We start from the raw sequence: 22,042 nt of genomic DNA, 5'->3' as shown, positions 1-22,042 counted from the left end.
CTCCTGTTTTTATTCTGATCTAAATGAAGGGTGTGTATGAACAAGAGATACTGTGGATGCTGGAAATCTGGAGCATCCCACAAACTCAGCGGGTCAGGCAGCGTTTCAGAATCAGGTTTATCATCGCTGACATACACTGGGCTTACCACTTCATTAGGTACCTCCTGCCACGGCTGTATGTAGCCCATCCATTTCGAGCTCGTCTACACACCGTTGCTGTAACACATGGTCATCTGCGTTACTGCTGCCTTCCCGTCAGTTTGAACCAGTCTAGTCTGCCCCCTCTCATTAACAAGGCATTTTCACTCACTGGAGGTTTTTTTTTGTTTTTCACACCATTCTTTCTTTATTTTTTTCATTGAGATACAGCACAGAATTGGCCCTTCCAGCCCTTCGAGCCATGTCGCCCAGCAATCCCGCAATTTAATCTGAGTTTAATCCCGGGACTATTTACAATGACCTACTAACTGGTTTGTCTTTGGACTGTGGGAGGAAACCAGAGCACCTGGAGAAAACTCATGCGGTCACAGGAGAATGTACAAACTCCTTATAGGCAGCAGTGAGAATTGAACCTAGGTTGCCTGTACTGTAAAGCGTTGTGCTAACCACTACACTACCTGCCACCCTCTGTAAGATCTAAAGACGGTTGTGTGTGTCAGCAGTGTTCTGAGATCCTCAAACCACATTGTCTGGCACCATCATTCCACAGTCAAAGCCAGTTAGATCACATCTCTTCCCCATTCTAATGTTTGGTCTGAACAACATCTGAACCTCTTGACCGTGTCTGCATGCTTTCATGCATTGAGTTGCTGTCACGCGATTGGCTGGTTAGATGTTTGTATTAATGATCGGGTGTACAGGTGTACCTAATAAAATGGCCATTACGTGTGTCGTGAAACTTTTAAACGTAGAAGACTTGAGATGCGGGAAATCCAGAACATATGCACAGATATAAAGTGCTGGAGGAGCTCAGCGGGTCTGGAAGATCTGTGGAGGGAAATGGACAGTAGACATTTTGGGACAAGACTCTCTGTCTCATGAGATTCAACAGAACTTGAGCATTCTCATCAAATATTGAGACCTGTGGCCCAGACAAATGGTGGCTTGTCCTTATGAAAACCTGTTCACTTTGCCAATTGATGACCTTCCCTCAGCACTGGCTAGTTCTGGAAAGGCTGGTTATCTGAAAGTGTTGAACCCCAAGAGTGTGACCTGCCCAGAGGGAAGGTGAAGTGCTGCTGGCATATGTTGGGACCACATTTAGACTGTAACAGCATGATACACAGGAGCAGAATTAAGCCATTCAGTCCAACGTGTAAGCTCCACCATTTCATCATGACTGATTTTATTTATCTATCTACCGTTATTTATTTAGAGATGGTAACAGGTCCTTCCAGGTCTATCCAATTACACCCATGTGACAAATTAACCTACTAACCCGTCTGGCTTTGGACTGTGGGAGGAAACTGGAGCACCCAGAGAAAATTCATGTGGCCATGGGGAGAACGTACAAACTCCTTACAGACAGCGGTGTTGGTGCTGTAATAGTGTGATGCTGTTTATTATCCTCCTCCCCCTTCTCCTGCCTTCTTCCCGTATCCTTTGACGCCCTGACTCGTCAAGAAACTGTTCACCTCCGCTTTAACTATACCTAATGACTGAGCCTACACAGCTGCCTGTGGCGATGAATTCCACAGATTCACCATCAAAGACCAAAGAAACATGTGTAACGTTCCGTTATATTGGCTCGTGTATGTCTAGGGGAAATCCCGCCCAGTACCTGCTTCAACACTCCCCTCAGGGTCAGTCGTCGCCCGAATCAATCACAAACATCAATCATCAGCCAGCACACCCAGTAAATTTTAACACACACACTTTATAGATATTACTAATTCTATGACATTAATATACATTTGATACAGAGAGGAAAGTAATGGGAAAAAAAAGGCGCCAACACTTATCAAAATCCAAGTTCTTCGCGCGCTACCGTTGGAGCTCAGTTCGACGTCAGACGACCACCCGAATTCCGTCGACCCACGGCTCGGGACCACCCAGAGTGATCGACCGGAGCCTCTCTGCACGTCCACCGTCCTCCTCGTCTCTCCTCCGACTCCCCGCCAAAACTCAGTCCACAGTCATATCATACAGCATGGCATCCGAAAACAAAACGATACATAACCACCCGTTGGCTAATAGAACCTGGTTATCTCATTTAAATTAAAACAAACTGTTAGTGCAAACTCTCTGCAGCGTTAAAACACAACAAAGCCGCATTCCACAGATTAACATAACAAAATCGCCATTTTAAATGTAACAAAAGAAAGACCCCGTACATAAACATGTCTGAACAATTCCTGTCGCACTCACCTCCATAATAAGCAAAAGCTTTGAGGGACTAGTCAAGGACAGTGACACTGGATCCCCTACAATTCACCTACCGACACAACCGATCGACAGATGACGTGATACCCACAGCTCGACACACGGTCCTTACACACCTGGAGAGGCGGGATGCTTATGTGAGAATGCTGCTCTTGGACTGCAGTTCAGCATTCAACACCATAATTCCCTCCAGGCTTGACAAAGAAACTTAGAGACCTCTGACTGCACCCTGCCTGTGCAGCTGGATCCTGGACTTCCTGTCAGATCGCTGGCAGGTGGTAAGAGTGGGCTCCCTCACTTCTGCCTCTCTGACCCTCAACTCAGGAGCCCCCTAGGGCTGTGTCCTAAGCCCCCTCCTTCACTCTCTGTACACCCATGACTGTGTCACCACCCAATCTGCTAATTAAATTTGCAGATGATACTACATTGATTGGCCTTATCTCAAATAGTAATGAGGCAGCCTACAGGGAAGAAGTCATCACACTGACACAATGGTGTCAAGAAAACAACCTCTCCCTCAATGTTGCAAAAACAAAGGAGCTAGTTGTGGACTACAGGAGGAATGGAGGCAGTCTCATCACTATTGACTTCAATGGCTCTGAGGTTGAGAGGGTGAACAGCTTCAAGTTCCTCGGTATACTCATCACCAAGGATCTCACATGGTCTGTACGTACCGGCTGTGTGGTGAAAAAGCACAACAGCGTCTCTTTCACTTCAGATGGTTGAAGAAGTTTGTTATGAGTCCCCAAATCCTAAGGACTTTCTACAGGGGCACAGTTGAGAACATCCTGACTGTCTGCATCACTACCTGGTGTGGGAACTGTACTTCCCTCAATCGCAGGACTCTGCGGAGAGTGGTGCGGACAGCCCAGTGCATCTGTAGATGTGAACTTCCCACTATTCAGGACATTTACAAAGACAGGTGTGTAAAAAGGGCCCGAAGGATCATTGGGGACCCGAGGCACCCCAACCACAAATGTTCCAGCTGCTACCATCCGGGAAATGGTACCGCAGCATAAAAGCCAGGACCAGCAGGCTCCAGGACAGCTTCTTCCACCTGACCATCAGACTGATAAATTCATACTGACATGATTGCACTTCTAAGCTATATTGACTGTCCTGTTGTGCATACTATTTATTATAAATTACTGTGATTGCACATTCAGACAGAGATGTAATGTAAAGATTTTTACAGGTGTATGTGAAGGATATAAGAAATAAAGTCAATTCAATTCAACTAAAGGAGTTCCTCAGATCTCTGTTCAAAATGGATGTTTATTCTGAGACTCTGCCCTCTGGTCCTAGACTCCCCCACTGCAGGAAACATCCTCTCCACATCCACCCTATCTAGGCCCTTCAATGTTTGGTAGGCTTCAATGAGATTCCCTCTACCCCCCCCCCACCCATTTTTCTAAACTCCAGTGAGTGCAGGTCCATAACCATCAAACACTCCTCATATATTAACCCTTTTATTCCCAGGATAATTCTCGTGAGCCTCCTTTGGAACCTCTCCAATGCCAGCACATCCTTTCTTGGATAAGGCAGCCACAGTGGCGTTGCTGTTACAGCTCGGGGCATCAGCGTTCAATTCCAATCCTCAAAGCAAGTGTGCATGCTCCCTTCTGTGTTCATGTGGGTTTCCTCCAGGTGCTCCGGTTTCCTGCCACATTCCCAGGATTAGTAGGTTAATTAGTCATTGTAAATTGTCCTGTGATAGGCGAAGGTTAATTCAGTGGGTGACTGGGCCGTGCAGTTTGTTGGGCTGCAAGGGCCTGTTCTGACTGTGTCTCTGAATGAATAAATCTGTTCACAATACTCTGTAAGTGTGCTGTCATTTGGTATCTCCGTTGTGGAGAAGAGACCACACAGTGAGCGCCAAGTACTGGTGAGCCGCTGTGGCAGGCATTTGGGTTTCCGGCTGGTTGGAGTGAAGGAAGGTGGGAGGTGATATGATAGAGGAGTATAAGAAGCAAAAAAGATAGTCGCCAGTCACCTGTCAGCACATTTTTCCCAGGATGGCAATGTCTAATACAAGAGGACATGTTTTTAAAATAATTGGAAGAAACTTTAAGGTCCAGAGGAGGCTGATGGAGAATGATCTCAGGGATGAAGTGTTAATTTATGAAGCGCATTTGATGGCTCTGAGCCTGTACTTGCTGGAGTTTAGAAGGGTGGGGGTGGGGGATCTCATTTTAAACCTGTTGAATATTGAAATGCCTAGACAGTGAATGTGGAGAGGGTGAGTCTAGGACCAGAGGGCACAGCTCAGAATACAAGGATGTCCCTTTGTAACAAAGATGAGGAATTTCTTTACTCAGAGGGTAGTGAATCGGAGAAATTCCTTGCCACAGATGGCTATAGATACCAAGTCATTGGGTATACTTAAAGTGGAGATTGTTGGGTATACTTAAAGTGGAGATTGTTAGGTACTTGATTAGTCAGGGCATCAAAGGTTGCGGGGAGAAGACAGAAGAATGGGGTTGATGGACAATATATCAGCCATGATGGAATGGTGGAGCAGACTTCATGGGCCAAATGGCCTAATTCTGCTCTGATGTTTTATAGTCTATGGGTGGTGAGTGGAATCTTGCTGCAAGTGAATGCATTCTGCCCTCTACTGGCAAACGCCAAGCACTGCACCCTTGTGATGGAAAACGTCCATGTTAACTTTGTGCCCTGTTTAAAAACGCAAACACGAGGAAATCTGCAGATGCTGGAATTTCAAGCAACACACAAAAAAGTTGCTGGTGAACACAGCAGGCCAGGCAGCATCTCTAGGAAGAGGTACAGTCGACGTTTCAGGCCGAGACCCTTCATTAGTACTAACTGAAAGAAGAGCTAGTAAGAGATTTGAAAGTGGAAGGGGGAGGGGGAGATCCGAAATCCCATGGGCAAGGGGTCTTCTCCTATCTCCTATCATTTCGGATCTCCCCCTCCCCCTCCCCCCTCCCACTTTCAAATCTCTCACTAGCTCTTCTTTCAGTTAGTCCTGATGAAGGGTCTTGGCCTGAAACGTCAACTGTACCTCTTCCTAGAGATGCTGCCTGGCCTGCTGCGTTCACCAGCAACTTTGATGTGTGTTCCCTTGTTTAACAGCGGGCCATAAATGACCCAGAAGATTGCTTATCTGCCTGATGAATTGCTGAGCCAATTCTAACTGGGAGCAAGAAGAGAGAATTGATAATTGGTTTATTATTGGGTTGCTTAGTGGTGAGTGTAACATTTTTACAGCAGCAGCAACCCCAGTTCAATTCCACCGCTGTCTGTAAGGAGTTTGTACGTTCTCCCTGTGACTGTACAAGATTTCTCCCACAGTCCAAAGACGCAGGAGTTAGTGGGTTAATTGATCACGTGGGCGTAAATGGACGGTGTCGGCTGGGAAAGAGATATGCTGTGTCTCTTAGTAAGATAAAATAAAGTCTCCCAAGATAGAGTGAAAAGCTGTCACACACCCAAAGTGCTGTAGGGGCGCAGCAGGTCAGGCAGCATCTGTGGAGGGAAATAAACAGTCATTGTTTTGGGCTGGGACCCTTCATCAGAGCTGGAAAGGGAGGGGGAAGAAGCCCGAATAAGGAGGTGTGGGTGGGGAGGGGCGGGGGGTTGAAGTCAGAAGCTGGGAGCTGATGGGTGGAAGAGGTAAAAGGCTGAAGAAGAAGGAATGTGACAGGAATACAGAGTGGACCATGGGAGAAAGGGAAGAAGAAGAGAACGGGTGAGAGTGGAGCCAAAATGAGGAATGGAAAATGAAAAGGGAGAGAGGCCAGAAGTTGGCGAAATCAAAGTTCATGCCGTCAGCTTGGAGACTACCCAGACAGAATATGTAGTGCTGCTCCTCCAAGCTGAGTTTGGCCTCATCCTGGCAGCAGAAGAGGCCAGGGACAGACATGTTGGAACAGGAAATGGAGGCCACTGGGAAATCTTGCCCGTTCGTGGTGGATACGAGTTTGCTGTTGTCTGGAAATCTTTGTCATTTCATGGATTGGCTTCGCTAACGAAGATTTTGGAAGGGGGCTGCCCACGTCTTCTGCAGGCTCGCTGGTGGCTGACGAGGCCAATTCGGGACAGGCAGGCCCGGCCACAGCGGCTCAAGGGAAATTCTGTTCTGGGTTTGGTGCTGCTGTGTCACGGTTCTTCCTCCTTCTCCTTTTGTCCTCAATGCCAGTCCTGCGTGCGTTCTTGAAGGAGGAGACAGACTGGTGAATGGTGTGTTGCCAGGCCTCGCGATCAGAGACTAGAGTAGACCACTGGCCCATGGTCAATGTGACAGGCACCAAGGGATTTCTTCAGAGAGTTCTTGTACCACTTCTTCGGTGCCCCTCTGTCACGGTGGCCAGTGGAGAGTTCGCCATACAGCACAATCTTGGCTAGGCGATGATCCTCCATCCTGGAGACGTGTCCTGCCCAGCGCAGCTGCGTCTTCAACAGCATGGCCTCGATCCGGTGACCTTTGCCTGTTTGAGGACTTCGATGTTGGTGACGAAGTCACTCCAGTGGATGTTGAGGATGGTGTGGAGGCAGCGCTGGTGGAAACGCTCAAGGAGTCGTAGGTGGTGATGGTAGGTGACCCATGACTCGGAGCTGTACAGGAGGGGGCTCAGTACAATGGCTCTGTACACGCTGATCTTTGTGCCTTTCTTCAAATGCTTGTTGTTCCAGATTCTTTTGTACAGCCTGCTGAATGCGCTGTTTGCCTTTGCCAGTCTGTTGTCAATCTCATTGTTGATCCTGGCAGCTGACGAGATGGTGCACCCTAGGCAGCTGAACTGGTGGACTGTCTTCAGCTCTACCTCACCGATGGTGATGCAAGGAGGGTGGTAATCTTCCTGAGGTGCGGGCTGTTGGAGAACTTCTGTCTTCTTCAAGCTGACTTCCAGTCTGAAGAGCTCGGCAGCCTCTGCAAAGCAGGATGTTATACGCTGCAGGGCTGTCTCTGTGTGGGCAACAAGGGCAGCATTGTCGGTGAAGAGTAGCTCTGGGATGAGTTGCTCCAATGTCTTGGTGTGGGACTGTAGTTGCCTCAGGTTGAACAGGCTGCCATCCGTGCGGTATCGGATGTAGACACCGTCCTTGTCATCAAGGTCTTCTGTGGCCCTTTTGAGTATCAGGCTGAAGAAGATGGTGAAGAGAATCGGCGTGAGGACGCAGCCTTGCTTCACTCCATTGCCTATTGGGAAGGGTTCAGTTCAGCTGACTGGAGGTTGCCAACCTGAAACTTCTTCCCTGGAGCGCCTCCTCTCTTTGGCTTGGGTTTGAAATGGAGACTGAGTTTGCAGTGGACAAGACAATGGTCCATATGACACTCTGCGTTGGGCATCACTCAGGTGAGTAAGACGTCCCGAAGGTCTCTCTGGCGCACCAAGATGTAGTCTATGAGGTGCCAGTGCTTGGACCAAGGATGCATCCAGGTTGTCTTCAGACTGTCTTTTGCTGGAAAATGGTGCTAGTGATGGTGAGTTGCTGCTCCACGCAAAACTCTAACAGAAGGCGCCCGTTATCGTTGCAGTTTCCAACACCATGTTTGCCAAGTACTCCTTTCCAGGCTTCTGAATCTTGGCCTATCCTGGCATTGAATTCACCAAGGATGAAGACCTTGTTGTCTGCAGGGGCGTTCCGCACAAGGTTATGCAGATCAGTGTAAAACTTGTCCTTTTCTGCAGGATCCCTTGAAGAGTGTGGCATGCTGCTTGGTTCGAAGTGGGAGGTGCATGGAGATGATGCGGTTGGAGTGACCCGTTGGCAGTTTTTCAAGTTTGGAGGCAATGGAGTTCCTGACCATAAAGCCAACACCAGGAAGGCGTCTCTCAGTCTCTGACTTGCCTGACCAGTAGAGGGTGTAGCTGGCGCCATGTTCTTGCAGGTTGCCTTCCTCTGGGAAGCGGACTTCACTGAGAGCAGCGATGTCGACATTCAGCCTTGAAAGTTCATGCGCAACTAGAGCGGATCGTCTTTCTGGACAACCACTGTCTGCTGTATCGAGCATGGTCCTGATGTTCCAGCATGCGAGCTGTAGTCCTTGCACTCCTTGTGAGGCAGGTATGCACTTTTCCTTTTAGTTGTTGTTCGACTGCATTTGAGGATGCCCGTTGACTGTGGCTAGACAACTGGGGGAAATGGAAACGAGCTTTGGTTAGGCATGGCCTGACAAGGCTAATGAGCCCCACCTCCCTGGGTTTGGATTCAGAGTTGTCCTTCCCTTAGGCTGGCTGCCAACCAAGGCTAATGAGCCCAGCCTACCGCCGTTATACTGCCGGACACTCGGTCGAGCCAGAACGTATCAAGCTCGCTGGAAACGGGGGGGGGGGGGGCTCCAGCGAGAAGGTGTAGTACAGACGCAGTAATGTAGGAGAGGCCATTTGCAGTTGCCTCTTGCCTAGCAGGCCAGACAGTGACCACACGGCGATCCACTACACTGGGAAAGGAGAGGCAATGTTTTGCGCGTTCAGTTTCCCTGGGTGAGCAGGACATCAGGGCAAGACAGTACAAATGGAGAAAACAGCATGATAGAGTGTTACAGAGGAAATGCAGTGCGGGTAGATGAATAAAGTGCGAAGTTTTCTCCGCAGCCTCTTGCATTCCTGTGCATCTGTTGGAAGTATTGTTTCACCCTGTCAGATAAATTCCATTCCCTACCTCACCTGTCAGGTCACCTGCTCCCTCTCTGTCCTGTTCTCTCTCGTCCTGATTCACCCGGCTCCATCTATACCCACCTCAGCCTCTCCTTCACCCCGTCACTGCCCACTCCATCTGCCCGTCACCCACATATTCACCCCGTCACTACCCACTCCATCTGCCCATCACCCACATATTCTTCCCCTCCCACTGGGTCCCTCCTCTCCCAATCTCCTGTTTCTCATTTCCTCCTCTCCTCTCAGATTCCAGCATCTTTCATCTGTCACCTCCCAGCCTCTGTCATTATTCCCACCTCCTCCCCCCCCATCTGTCCATCACATCCCCTCAACTGTATCCACTCATCAACTCCCAGCCTCTGTTGGTATTTCCACTCCCCCTCCTCCATCTGCTCATCACCCACCTCCCTCCAACTGGAGTGACCCATCACCTCCCAGCCTCTGTCATTATTCCCACTCCCCCCTATCTGCCTATCCCCCTCCCTCACCTAGATCCACACCACCTCTCACCATTCACTCCTCCTCCAGCTGCTTATCATTACTCCTCACCTGGATCCATCCTCTGTCACTGTTCCCACTCACCCCTCCTCATCTGCCTATCACACCCCCAGCCCCTGCTCCCCGCTTCTTTTCTCTTCTCCATTTGCTCCACATATCACCCACTGGGTCCCCTCCCCCTCCTACTGTTCCCTTTTCCCTCCCCCCCCCTTTATTTCCCACTATTTCCAGTCTTTTCTTGCTTCCACCTGTCACCTCCCAGCCTCTCTCACTATTCTGCCCCTTCCTCACCTGGACCCACGTATCACTTGTTCCACCTTGTTCAGCCTAGATGGAGGGTCGCGACACAAAATGTTGACTGTCCATCCCTATCCATAGATGCTGCCTGACTGGAGAGCCCCCAGCAATCTGCTCGACCTGTTAGCAGTAGTGTGAGGACCAGCAGACGAGGCAAAAGACAGACGGGTCTGTGAGAAGAAACACCTAACACTCTTTGCTTACAAAGTCCTAAAACAGTCCCCTTCTTCCCTGAAACCTATGCCTTTTACTAAACGTTCTTACCCTGGAGAGTAAGATTTTGACTTTCTACTTTATCTCTTGCCTAGTGTTGTTTTATAAACTTTTCTCTGGTCTCCTCTCGGCCTCTGACACTCCACACAATTATGAGGGGTTTAGACGGTAAACGTGAGCAGGCTTTTCCCACTGCGTTTGGTGAGACTGCAACTAGAGGTCATGGGTTAAGGGTGAGGAGTGAACTTCAATGAGAACCTGAGGGGGAACTTCTTCACTCTGAGTTGTGGTGAGAGTGTGGAATGAGCTACCAGCACAAGTGCTGAACGTGGGTTTGATGTCAACATTTAAGGGCAGTTTGGATAGGTACATGGATGGGAGGGCTGTGGTCCAGGTGGGGGACCAGACACAATAATAGATGGGCTGAATGGGCTGTTTCCATGTTCTATGGGATAAGTGTGTACCTACAAGAACATGCAATACATACCTAAATCAAAAGCTGTGGATGAACCAGGAGATTCGTAGTTTGTCAAGGACTACAGCAGTCAAGTCTGGAGATCCAGGACCATACAGGTCCTGATGAAGATGGCAGAGTTTGTCATCGAAATGTCATCAATACCTGGCTGGAAGCCTGGTGTGTTTATTAGTCCAAAAATGGCTTTAGGAGGGCTGTCTCAAGAGCAAAGGAACATTTCTGAACAAATTGGATGCACATCATCTCTATCAGGATTTGCAGGCCATCTTCCTTCAAAATGTAACCTAGCATCATGAATGGCCATGATGCTTCACTTCTCTTAATGAGTTCAACACCTTTTACACTCACTTTGAAAGTGGAGAGAGTGAGCAGCTTCATGTTCCTGGGTGTCAGGATCTCTGAGGGTCTAACCTGGGCCCAACACATCGATGCAGCTACAAAGAAGGCACAACGGCCGAGTCGAGTTTGTGTGTCATCAAAGACACACTCAAATTTCTACAGGTGTACCGTGGAGAGCATTCTGACTGGCTGTGTGACAGTCTGGTGTGGAGTCCCTGTCCTGCCCCTCCAGATAATCTGCACAGGATCAAAATAAGCTGCAGAGACTTGTAAACAGACAGTTTCTCCCTGGGCACTAGCCTCCCTGGTGTCCAAGACATCTTCAAGGAGCAGTGTCTCAAAAAGGTGGCATCTGTCAATTAAAGACCCCACCATCCAGGATGTGTCCTCTTCTCATTGGTACCATCAGGGAGGAGGTACAGGGGCTGGAAGGCACACTCAACAATTCAGGAACAGCTTCCCCTCTGCTACTCAATTTCAGAAAGGATATTGAACCCATGAACACTACCTCACTACTTTTTAAAAAAATCTTTTTGCACCTCTTAATTTAACTATGAAATGGCAGAGGAGACTCGATAGGCCAAATGATCTAATTCTGCACCTATATCTTATGGTCTCATAACACCAAACATCAAATTTCAAGACAGGTCAGTGCCATTAAACCTGATTCAATTTTGACTATGAAAACAATCCACTGTTTGTCCAATCACAAACAAGAGAAAATCTGCAGATGCTGGAAGTCCAAGTAGCACACACAAAATGCTGGAGGAACACAGCAGCCCAGGTGGCATCTATGGAAAAGAATATAGGCAATGTTTCCGGCCGAGAGTCGACCCTTCGGCAGGGCTGGAGAGAAAAAAAGATGAGCATTCAGAGTTAGAAGGTGCGGGGAGGGGAGGAAGAAACACAAGGCGATAGATGAAACTGGGAGTGGTGAAGTAAAGAGCTGGGAAGTTGACCGGTGAAAGAGATACAGGGCTGGAGAAGGGGCAATCTAATGGAGAGGTCAGAAGGCCATGGAAGGGGGAGGAGAACCACAGAGAGGTGATGGGCAGGTCAGGAGATAAGGTGAGAGAGGGAATGAGGATTGGGGAATGGTAAGGGGTGGGGGGCAGTATTACTGGAAGGTCGAGAAATCGATGTTCATGCTATCAGGGTGGAGTCCACCCAAACAGTTGCTCCTCCAGCCTAAGTGTGGCTTCATTGTGACAGTAGAGGAGAACATGGACTGATATGTCGGAATGGGTGGCCCCTGGAAGATCTCGCTTTTTCAGGCAGATGCAGCATAGGTGTTCAGCAAAGCCGTCTCCCAATCTACATTGGGTCTCACGGATATACAAGAGGCCACACCGGGAGCACCAGCCACAGTAGATAGCCCCATCAGACTCACAGGTGAAGTGTCGCCTCACCTGGAAGGACTGTTTGGGGCCCTGAATTGATAGTGAGGGAGGAGGTATAGGGGCAGGTGGGTGTAGCACTTGTTCCACTTGCAAGGATAAATACCAGGAGGGAGATCAGTGGGGAGGGATGAATGGACAAGGGAGTCATGTAGGGAGTGATCCCTGCGGAAAGCAGAAAGTGAGGGGGGGGGGGAATCCCATCGGAGATGGCGGAGGTTTCAGAGAAATAATTCTGGGCCCACTTTCTTTGAAAAGAAGGACATCTACTTCCTTCTAGAAAGAAAAGCCTCATCCCAGAGCAGATGTAGCGGAGATGGAGGAATTGAAAGAAGGGGAAAGAAGGGCATTTTTACAAGTAACAGGGTGGGAAGAGGTGTCGTCCAGTTAGTTGTAATACACATCAGTAGATAAGCTGTCTTCAGAGACAGAGACAGAGAGATCGAGAAAGCGGAGGGAGGTGTCGGAAATGGACCAGGTTAATTTAAGGGCAAGGTGGAAGTTGGAGGTAAAGTGGATGAAATCGACGAATTCAGTCTGTGTGCAGGAAGCAGCACCAATGCAGTCGTCGATGTAGCGGAGGAAAGGTGCAGGACGGTCGCCAGTCTAGGCTTGGAACACAGACTGTTCCACGTAGCCGACAAAAAGCCAGGCATAGCTGGGACCCATGTGGGTGCCCTTGGCTACCCTTTTATTTGAAGGAGGAGGGAGGAGTCAAAGGAGAAATTATTTAGAGTGAGGACACGTTCCGCTAGACGGAGAAGAGTGGAGGGGAACTGGTTGGGTCTGGTGTCCAGAAAGAAACGGGGATGGAGGTGTAGAGGGAGTGGACATCCATCGTGAAAATAAGATGATGGCGGCCAGGGAACTTGAAATCATTGAAAAGATCCAGAGCGTGTGAAGTGTCACAGATGTAGGTAGGAAGGGACTGAACTAGGGGGGATAAAACAGAGTCGAGGTATGCCTATATGAGTTCAGTGGGGCAGCAACAAACAGAAACAATGGGTCTACCTGGACAGACAGGTTTGTGGATCCTGGGTAGGAGGTAAAAACGGGAGGTGCGGGGTGCGAGCACGATGAGATTGGCGGCAGTGGATGGGAGATCTCCAGAATTAATAAGGTCGGTGATGGTGCGGAAGACAATGGCCTTGTGCGCCTTAGTGGTATCCTGTTCGAGGGATGCCATAACCCAGTCCAGCACCCTCTCCAAATATCCCACATCCTTTCTGTAATGCGGCCGTCACAACTCGAAGGGTTCAACTATCCTTCGAGATGATATTCAATGTTGAATTGCGTGCCGTCGCGCTCGCTACTGCGCTTTCTGCCTCGCCCAGCAGGTGGCAGCATTGTCCCTCCTTCAGCCGGGCGCGGTGAAATTTTCAACACAAGAGATTCTGCAGATGCCGGAAATCCAGAGCAACAACACACAAAAAACGCTAGAGGAACTCATCAGGTCAGGCAGCATGTATGAGGAGGGAAAAACAAGCAGTCAATGTTTCGGACCGAGATGTCAACTGCTTATTCCCTTACGTCCATAAATGCTTCCTGACTTGCTGAGTTTCTCCAGCATCTGAATTTCCAGCATATGCACAATCTTCTGCGATGATTAACTGGGTTCTTGAGTACCGGCTTCACTGTGTGTGTGTGTGTGTGTGTGTGTGTGTGTGTGTGTGTGAAGAGACCTGTAACTTCTCCCCTCTGCTGTAGAACCCACAGAGGTTGGAACTGTGTCAGTGAATCCATTCCCTGGGAAAGTCTATAGCAAAGTTTATGATCTGATTACGGATGGTCAGCGTGGCTTTGTCAAAGGTAGGTCGTGCCTTACAAACCTGATTGAATTATTTGAGGATGTAACAAAACACATAGATGCAGGTGGAGCAATGGATGTAGTGTATATGGATTTTAGCAAGGGATTTGACAAGGTTCCCTATGCAAGGCTCATTCAGAAAGTAAGGAGGCATGGGATCCAAGGAGACCTTGCTTTGTGGATACGGAACTGGCTTGCCCACAGAAGGCAAAAGGTGGTTGTGGTTGGCTCATATTCAGCATGGAGGCCAGTGACCAGTGGTGTTCCATAGGGATCTGTTCTGGGACCCCTCCTCTTTGTGATTTTTATAAATGACCTGGATGAAGAAGTAAAAAGGTGGGTTAGTAAGTTTGCTGATGACACAAAGGTTGGGGATGTTGTAAATAGTCTGGATGGTTGTCAGAGGTTACAGCGAGACATCAATAGGATGCAGAACTGGGCTGAGAAGTGGCAGATGGACTTCAACCCCGATAAGTGTGAAATGGTTCATTTTGGAAGGTCAAATTTGAAGACAGAATATAATATTAATGGTAAGACTCTAGTCAGTGTGAAGGATCAGGGAAATTTTGGAGTCCACGTCCATAGGACACTCAAAGCTGCTGCACAGATTGACAGTGTTGTTAAGAAGGCGTATGGTGTGTTGGCCTTCATCAACTGGGGGATTGAGTTCAAGATCCGTGAGGTGATGTTACAGCTATACAAGACCTTGGTCAGATTCCACGTGGAGTACTGTGCTCAGTTCTGGTCACCTCACTACAGGAAGGATGTGGAAACTATAGAAAGGGTGCATAGGAGATTGACAAGGATGTTGCCTGGATTGGAGAGCATGTCTTATGAGAATAGGTTAAGTAAACTTGGCCTTTTCTCCTGGGTGTGACGGAGGATGAGAGGTGACCTGATAGAGGTATATAAGATGATGAGAGGCATTGATCGTGTGGATAGTGTGAGGCTGTTTCCCGGGGTTGAAATGGCTAACATGAGGGGTCACAGTTTTAAGGTTTTTGGAAGCAGATAAAAGGGGGATGATGTCAGGGGTAAGATTTTCCACATAGAGAGTGGTAGGTGTGTGGAATGCACTGCCAGCGACGGTGGTGGAGGCGGATACAATAGGGCCTTTAAGAGCCTCTTAGGTACATGGAGCTTAGAAAAATGGAGGGCTCTGCAGTAGGGAAATTCTAGGCAGTTTCTAGAGTAGGTCACATGGTCGGCACAACATTGTGGGCCGAAGGGCCTGTGATGTGCTGTAGATGTCTATGTTCTATATATGTGAATAGAATCTGCTCTGGTGTCCAATCGTGCTGCATGTATCAGTCAGGGCTGGCAGATTTTAAAAGGATGTTATATAAACGTTTCAAAATTAGAATAATGGAAAATTTATAACAAAACCGTTTAACCCACGGCCACGAACTGTTCTGTTCTCCCACCCCTTTGTAACCCCGTCTCCACAGATTCAGATTCATTTACTTCTCAGCGTGAGGCCTCTCGGTTGGTCGGGATCGACCATGTATGTTGCGTCCTAGCTGTCAGGCCAGGGGGAGCAATGTTCCCCATGTAGCAGGCTCCCCCTCTCCACACACCCGATGAACCCACAGGAACGGCAGAGGCCGATACAGTTTGTCACCGGCAGCGCCGCAGGAGTTGCCAGTCAGCGTTGAACTCAATGCCGAGAGAATACAGCTCCAGATTTTTCCTTGACGTTCACTCCTGAAGCCTTCCACATGGCAAGGCAGCGGAGGTTTGAGATCAGAGTTTTCCTTCTCCTAGATAAGCTGCCAACCACAGCTGACGAGCCCCATCTGCCCGAAGCGACCGGTTTGAAGGCGCCAGTAGCCCATCTTTACCCCTTCTCCCGTCAGTAGAAACGGCTACGCCAAACGCGAAGGCCAGGAGCTGGACTTGGCTGCCAAAGGCTATTTGCGACGCACGCCATTGGGAGCATCTGATAGGTAGTGGGAGCTCGTACCTATCACCCCCTCAGCCCCGCTATGACAACCTTAAGCAACCTTATACATTATCACATGTCTGCGAAACTAGCCTGAAATGCGAAGTTGCGTTAAGAGCCAACCACAGGAGGGTGTGCTGAGTTCTACCAGCGCAGCATGCATGTCCACAGTGTTCAGCCGAACAAGACGAAAGCAAGCCCCCTTCCCATCCCATCCCACCCCGTCACACACCGAGGCAGGCATCCAACCCCAGGGCCGTGTACGGTTTTCGTCACCGGCCTACAGGAAAGATGTGAGTAGGATAACTTACACAAGCATGTTGCGGGGTCTGGAAGACCTGTTATACAGACATAGTGAATAGTTTGGGACTTTATTCTTGAGAACGTACAGGATTGAGGGGGGGGGGGATATTTAATAGAGGTATACAAAATCATGAGGGCTATAGATAGGGTACATGCAAGCAAGCTTTTTCCACTGAGGGTAGGTACATGGATAGTAGAGGGATGGAGGGCTATGGTCCGTGCGCGAGTCGATGGGAGTGGGCAGTTTAAATGGTTCGGCATGGACGAGATGGGCCTGTTTCTGTGCCGTACTTTTGTTAGATTCTAGTCTTCGCCCGGATTTTCAGACTCGCAACTTCGAACTTTACCCCAGGATGCGTTTGACCTTCGGGCCTCGCTTTGTGGGCCGAATGAACTGTAAAAGCAACTTTTTCCTTTTGTTCAGTTGGAAGTTCTTCACACGCCCCCCTCCTCCCCCATCCACACGCTGGGAAGGGAGCAATTTATATCAGGTGATTAATAAACCGGCGCCGATATCATTAAGATGCGGAGCGCCCAGGGGATCGTCCAGGTCAGGATGGAACTCGGGGTCGCTGTCGTTGTGGGGCGCCGGCTCTAGCCGCCGTCCATACCCACCCACCCACACATACACACGGGAAGTTAGGATCGAACCCTTTTCCTTGGTTTAAAAAAAGTCACCTCCCAGCACAAGGTCTACAGTGAATATTGTTGACATTGTAAGACGCCCCAAAATATTACTCAGGAAATGATACTGGGCAAAAATGTAACGGTATGGTATGAGGTGTCATTGTTCAAGACCAGAAGCTAAATGTATTATTCTTTCTCGAGGTCTGTGGCTACTAGGGAAGAAAAGTCGAACAGTTAAAAGTTTCAGAAACAAGAGGTCAGTAACGTAGCGCGAACAATCATCGGTAGTTGTACGAAGGGGGAAATGTGATTTTTTTAAAAAAATGAATGTTTCCCAATGACAGAGTTGTCTAAAACTGAAGATACAGGGTAGGAAGTAAGAGTTTTGGATGAAAAAAAACTCTTCCTCGAATCTCCGCACAGACACCGAGTTCTATCGGCATCCCCGTGTGTTCCCCCACAGACATTGCCGAGCGTGGCCCGCGGAGTGAATCCCTCAGCATCCTGTGTGTGTCCCCCCCCCCACCCCAGACGCTGACTGAATCCCCCCCGGCATCCTGTGCGTGTCCTCCTCCACCCCACAGACGCTGACTGAATTCCCCCCCCAGCATCCTGTGTGTCCCCCTCCACCCCACAGACGCTGACTGAATCCCTCCCCGCCGCATCCTGTGTGTCCCCCGAGCCCGCTGAATTGCTCTGACCTCGTTTTATTTTTTCTGCATCTGTCCGTCTGTCTAGACAGCCGAGCAGCGTGGGCGAGGCTGCTGACCAAGAGGTAGTACTGACGGGTGGGCCATTCGTGCCGTGCGGTTCCGAGCTCCGATGGCGGGTCGGCAGGACCCAGAGCTGCGATTTGTGTCGGGTTACCCCGGTCTGGAGCCCGCACGGTCCCAGCTGCTACAACTGTGGCAGCGCAGTAACACGGTGGTGGGTGCACCACTCGACAGCGCCAGCGACACGGGTAATTTTCCAGAAGGAGGTATATGTTCCCCCCGCAGCTGCGTGGGCCTCCTGCGGTTCCCCACCACTTTCCAAAGGCACACGAGTCCGGGTCGGTGATACTGGCGGCGCAAGGCCGACTGCCCGGAACAATCCCCTGATTTGATTTGAATTGGAGCAAGGGCCGGAGTTCACCGTGCGCTTCAATGCACAACGTGACAAACACAATGAGACAGAGTCAACGCCGGCTCAGTAAACAGTAGGTGTTTTAATTCCCATCACTCCAAATACATTGTCCACACTCTCCAACGTCCCTGTGCGTTCACTGCCTGCCGACTCCCTCCTCACCCACGTGTAAACGGTCGTGCTGTGCCGGCCGGCGGCAGGGCGTGTTGTGTCGCACCGCACACACGTCCACTCCGGCCCGGGGAGGAGGTCCTTGTGCGACGCTGGAATACCTCTCCCTCAGCAACCCGATTAAGCTCACCCTGCAGCAAGTGCCCCCACCGGGGGGCCGCAGGGTTAAACAGCGCCGTCGCCGTCACCCTCACCCAGCCAGGATACTGTACTGCACCGGTACGACGGCTGCATGCAGCAGGATTTGAACTCTCGGCTCTGAACTCAAGTCAGTTCATTGAACGTGCCAGCCCTTGTGACTTTGCCAAGTGATGGCAGTCTGATCGTTCTATGGGGGGCGGGGGTGGGGGTGATGTCAGGGGTAGGTTTTTCTTTACACGGAGAGGTGGGTACATGGAACGCAATAACAAAGGAACTCACTGGTAGAGGCAGATACAATAGGGGCATTTAGGAGACTTAAGCGCATGGAAGATAGAACAATGCTGGCCCATGTGGGCGTGAAGGGTGAGATTGATGGAGGAGGTGGTTATAAAGTCGGTACAACATTGTGGGCCAAAGCTCCTGTCCTATTGTGTGTTCTATGAACTGTGGCAGAAGAATTTAAGACCCTGAGCTTACCAAATGATTGAACCTCCAGATAATATTGTATCCTGTAAGTATACGGACAGTCAGTTTGAGCCGGACCACTGGCATCTGCCCAGGACAGTAGACGGTGACAGCGGTATCCTTCTCCCCACCGCCGACACCTCCCCGTCCCAGCCTCACTCCCCCTCCTCGTCGTCCTCCAGGGGAGACTGCTGCCTGAGCGCGTTGTGGGGGGCCACCCGCTGGATGGACAGGATCCCACTGAGGAAGGCGTACCCCAGCATGGCCGACAGCCCCACCAGCACCGACAGGATCTGGTTGCGCCTCTTGTGGGGGTCTTCCTCGGAGTCTGCCGGGCTATTCCGGGACACCCTCCGCGAGCTGTTCCTCGGGTCTGAAAGCAGGAGATGAAAATGAAAAGGTGGACCAAGGCAGCCTCGGCAGAACGCGCAGCAACGATCCTGCGAAAGAGAGAGAGAGAGAGAGAGAGAGAGAGAGAGAGAGAGAGAGAGAGAGAGAGAGAGAGAGAAGTACCTGAGCCGTCATCGGGGAAGTAGAGGCCAAGAATGGAGGTGCAAAGGGAACAGAGGTTGTCCAGTGAGCGTAGGTGCTGTTGCAGCTTGCCGTTGGGGAGTTTTGCCTTCAGTAGGGGTGCCAAGTGGCCAAACACTATTGCGTCCAGGGAGCTGGGGCTGAAATGAAATGGTGGCACGTCAGAAGAAATGCTGACAAAGCAAAGCTGAAAGCTGGAACGACTCCGCAGGCCAGGCCCAGGCTACACCTGTGGGGAGGAAAGCAGAGCTTTGCTATGTTGGTGCTGGAAGTGCAACCCCAGCACATCCTCAGACAGTATTGGTCACTCTATGATTACCGATTAGTGTTCGATTCCCCCTGCCGTCTGCAAGAAGCTTGTACGTTCTCCCAGTAACCACAATCCAAAGACATACGGGTTACGGTTAGTGAATCGTGGGCTACGTTAGTGCCAGAAGCACGGTGACACTTGCAGCTGTCCGCAGCACATCCTCAAACTCTGTTGGTTGTTGACACAAACACTGCATTTCACTGACTGATTCCAAGTTCCAGTGACAAATAAAGGTAATCTTTTTCATCTTTTATCTTCTGATATCGGGAGGAGCAGTTGGCATTGGATTACGGGGGGGGGGGGAGAGGGATGGGGTTAGTACGGATGGACTGAAAGACCTGTGTTCACTAAGAAATGGGAGGGACAGTACAATTTGAATCTGTGAATGCGCCCCTGGAAATAATTCAACCCCACCAAGCTCCCCTTTGTCACCACTCCTTCAAATGGGACAGGCGGCTTCCAAATCCCGTCCAGCCTGGCTTTCCGTTCCCAATGAGACGTGCATGAAGCAGGTACAATAACAAAATTTGAAAGGTACGTGGACAGGAACAGTTCAGAGGGATATGAGCCAAACACGGGCAAACAGGACAGGCTCCAATAGGCATCTTGGTCAGCATGGACCACTTGCAGATCTCCTGGGCTTTGAGCTTGAAGCTGCATCCGGTCTCACAGCTGATGACGCGGCTCGAGCAGTCCTGCCCTCGACTCGGGATGTTGCAGGCAGTGGGATTCCTTCCAGAACCCAGCCCTGGGTACTGACAGTGCCATCTATGTTTAGGAAAACTCAGTGCTTTTTCAAATATTTCACTTGGCACCGGTCAGAGGGGAAGGATTATGTCTTGCTGCCATTTAAATTTCCCGATTACTTTCAAAGCTCCCCTGTCTGTGCACAATTGGAAACGAGGCTTATGGTGCTTGACGGATACAAGCTTGTGCCTGTGCTACACTGAGGGAAAAGGAATCCAGCTGCTGCCAGCGCGTAGGGAGGAAATTAAACCACTTACGAATCGCCGAAGAAGAACTTGTTGGAGCCCAGTCGTTGGGACAGGAGCGTCAGACACTCACAGGCATCCTTGAAGATCTGGAAACAGAAAGTAGTGCAAGGGTCTGTCATTGCTGTCTGCCTCTGGTGTCTCTGGCCCACTTATCCCACCTCCCTGGCCCACCCTAGGGTCTCCTATGCCTGCCTCCCATTGCCTCTCGAGCCACCCCTGCACATCACCAGTTTCTGCAGCCCACCCAACCCTGGGGTCAGGGGTGGAGGAGGAAGAGACACAAATTGTGGTGTCACTGAGGTTTTGGGGTGGGAGAGGTGGGAAGGATGGGATAGTCGACAGTCTCTGGTAAAACTGCGTTGGGTCGGGGGGGACAGAGATGGACATGTCGGTAATTTGGGAGACAGTGGGTACATGCGGCGTGACCAGGGAAGCACAACTGTAGTTGCGTTTCAAGACACAGGAGTAGAATGAGTCCATTCAGCCCATTAAGTCTGATACACTATTCCATCACGTTTGATTTACTTTCCCTCTCAACCCCATTCTCCTGCCTTTCCCCGTAACCTTTGATGCCCTGACTAATCAAGAACCTATCAACCTCTGCTTTAAATACACCCAATGACTTGGCCCCCACAGCCATCTGTAGCAATGAATTTGACAGATTCACCACCCTCTGACTCTGAGAAATTCCTCACGTCTATTCCAAATGGACATCCCTCTATTCTGCATTTGTGCCCTCTGGTCCTAGATTCCCATTATAGAAAACATCCTCTCCACATCCACTTTATCTACGCCTTTCCATAGTCAGTAGGTTGAATGCGATCCCTCCTCATTCTTCTAAATTTCAGCAAATACAGACACAGAGCCATCAAACGCTCCCAATACACCAACCCTTTCATTCTTGGAACAATCCTCGTGAACGTCCTCTGAACCCTTTCCAATGCCAGCACATCCTTTGTTAGATGAGGAGCCCAGAACTGCTCCAAGTGTGGTTTGACCAATACCTCAATGTCTCAGCATTACATCCCAACTTTTATATCCTAGTCCTCTGGAAATGAATTGTCTTCCTCACCACCGACTCAACCTGCAAATTAACCTTTAGGGAATCCTGCACAAGGACTCCCAGGTCCCTTTGTACCTCCAATTTCTGAATTTTCACTCTCCATTTAGAAAAAATAGTCCACATCTTTGTTCCTTCTACCAAGGAGCATGACCATACACCTCCCTACACTATTCAATCTGCCACATTTTTGCCCATTCTCCTAATCTGTGCAAGTCCTTCTGAAGACCTCCTGCCCCTCTATCGTTCTCAAATTTGGCCACAAAGCCATCAATTCTGCCATCACCAGCGACACTGTGTGGGACACAATTGTCAGCCTCTGGCATTACTGGAGGGTG

At 49.8% G+C, this 22,042-nt stretch overlaps 1 protein-coding gene across 2 annotated transcripts in view; it reads right to left on the bottom strand.

The window, feature by feature from the left end:
- Positions 1 to 18,094: 18,094 nt before the first annotated feature.
- Positions 18,095 to 22,042, bottom strand: part of mtx1b (metaxin 1b) — a 35,861-nt gene continuing 31,913 nt past the window's right edge. For both annotated transcript variants that reach the window (XM_072282955.1, XM_072282959.1), the window contains 3 exons: positions 20,654 to 20,730; positions 19,322 to 19,479; positions 18,095 to 19,181 (listed from right to left, as the gene is read on the bottom strand). In XM_072282955.1, the coding sequence (XP_072139056.1) occupies positions 18,964 to 19,181; positions 19,322 to 19,479; positions 20,654 to 20,730 (453 nt within the window). In that variant the 3' untranslated portion in view covers positions 18,095 to 18,963. The remainder of the gene's footprint in view (positions 19,182 to 19,321; positions 19,480 to 20,653; positions 20,731 to 22,042) is intronic.

This window comes from Mobula birostris, chromosome 2, assembly GCF_030028105.1.
Source record: "Mobula birostris isolate sMobBir1 chromosome 2, sMobBir1.hap1, whole genome shotgun sequence".
Classification (NCBI taxonomy): Eukaryota; Metazoa; Chordata; class Chondrichthyes; order Myliobatiformes; family Myliobatidae; genus Mobula; species Mobula birostris.
Note: the sequence above shows the minus strand (reverse complement) of the source record. Positions and strands in the feature narration are given on the sequence as shown.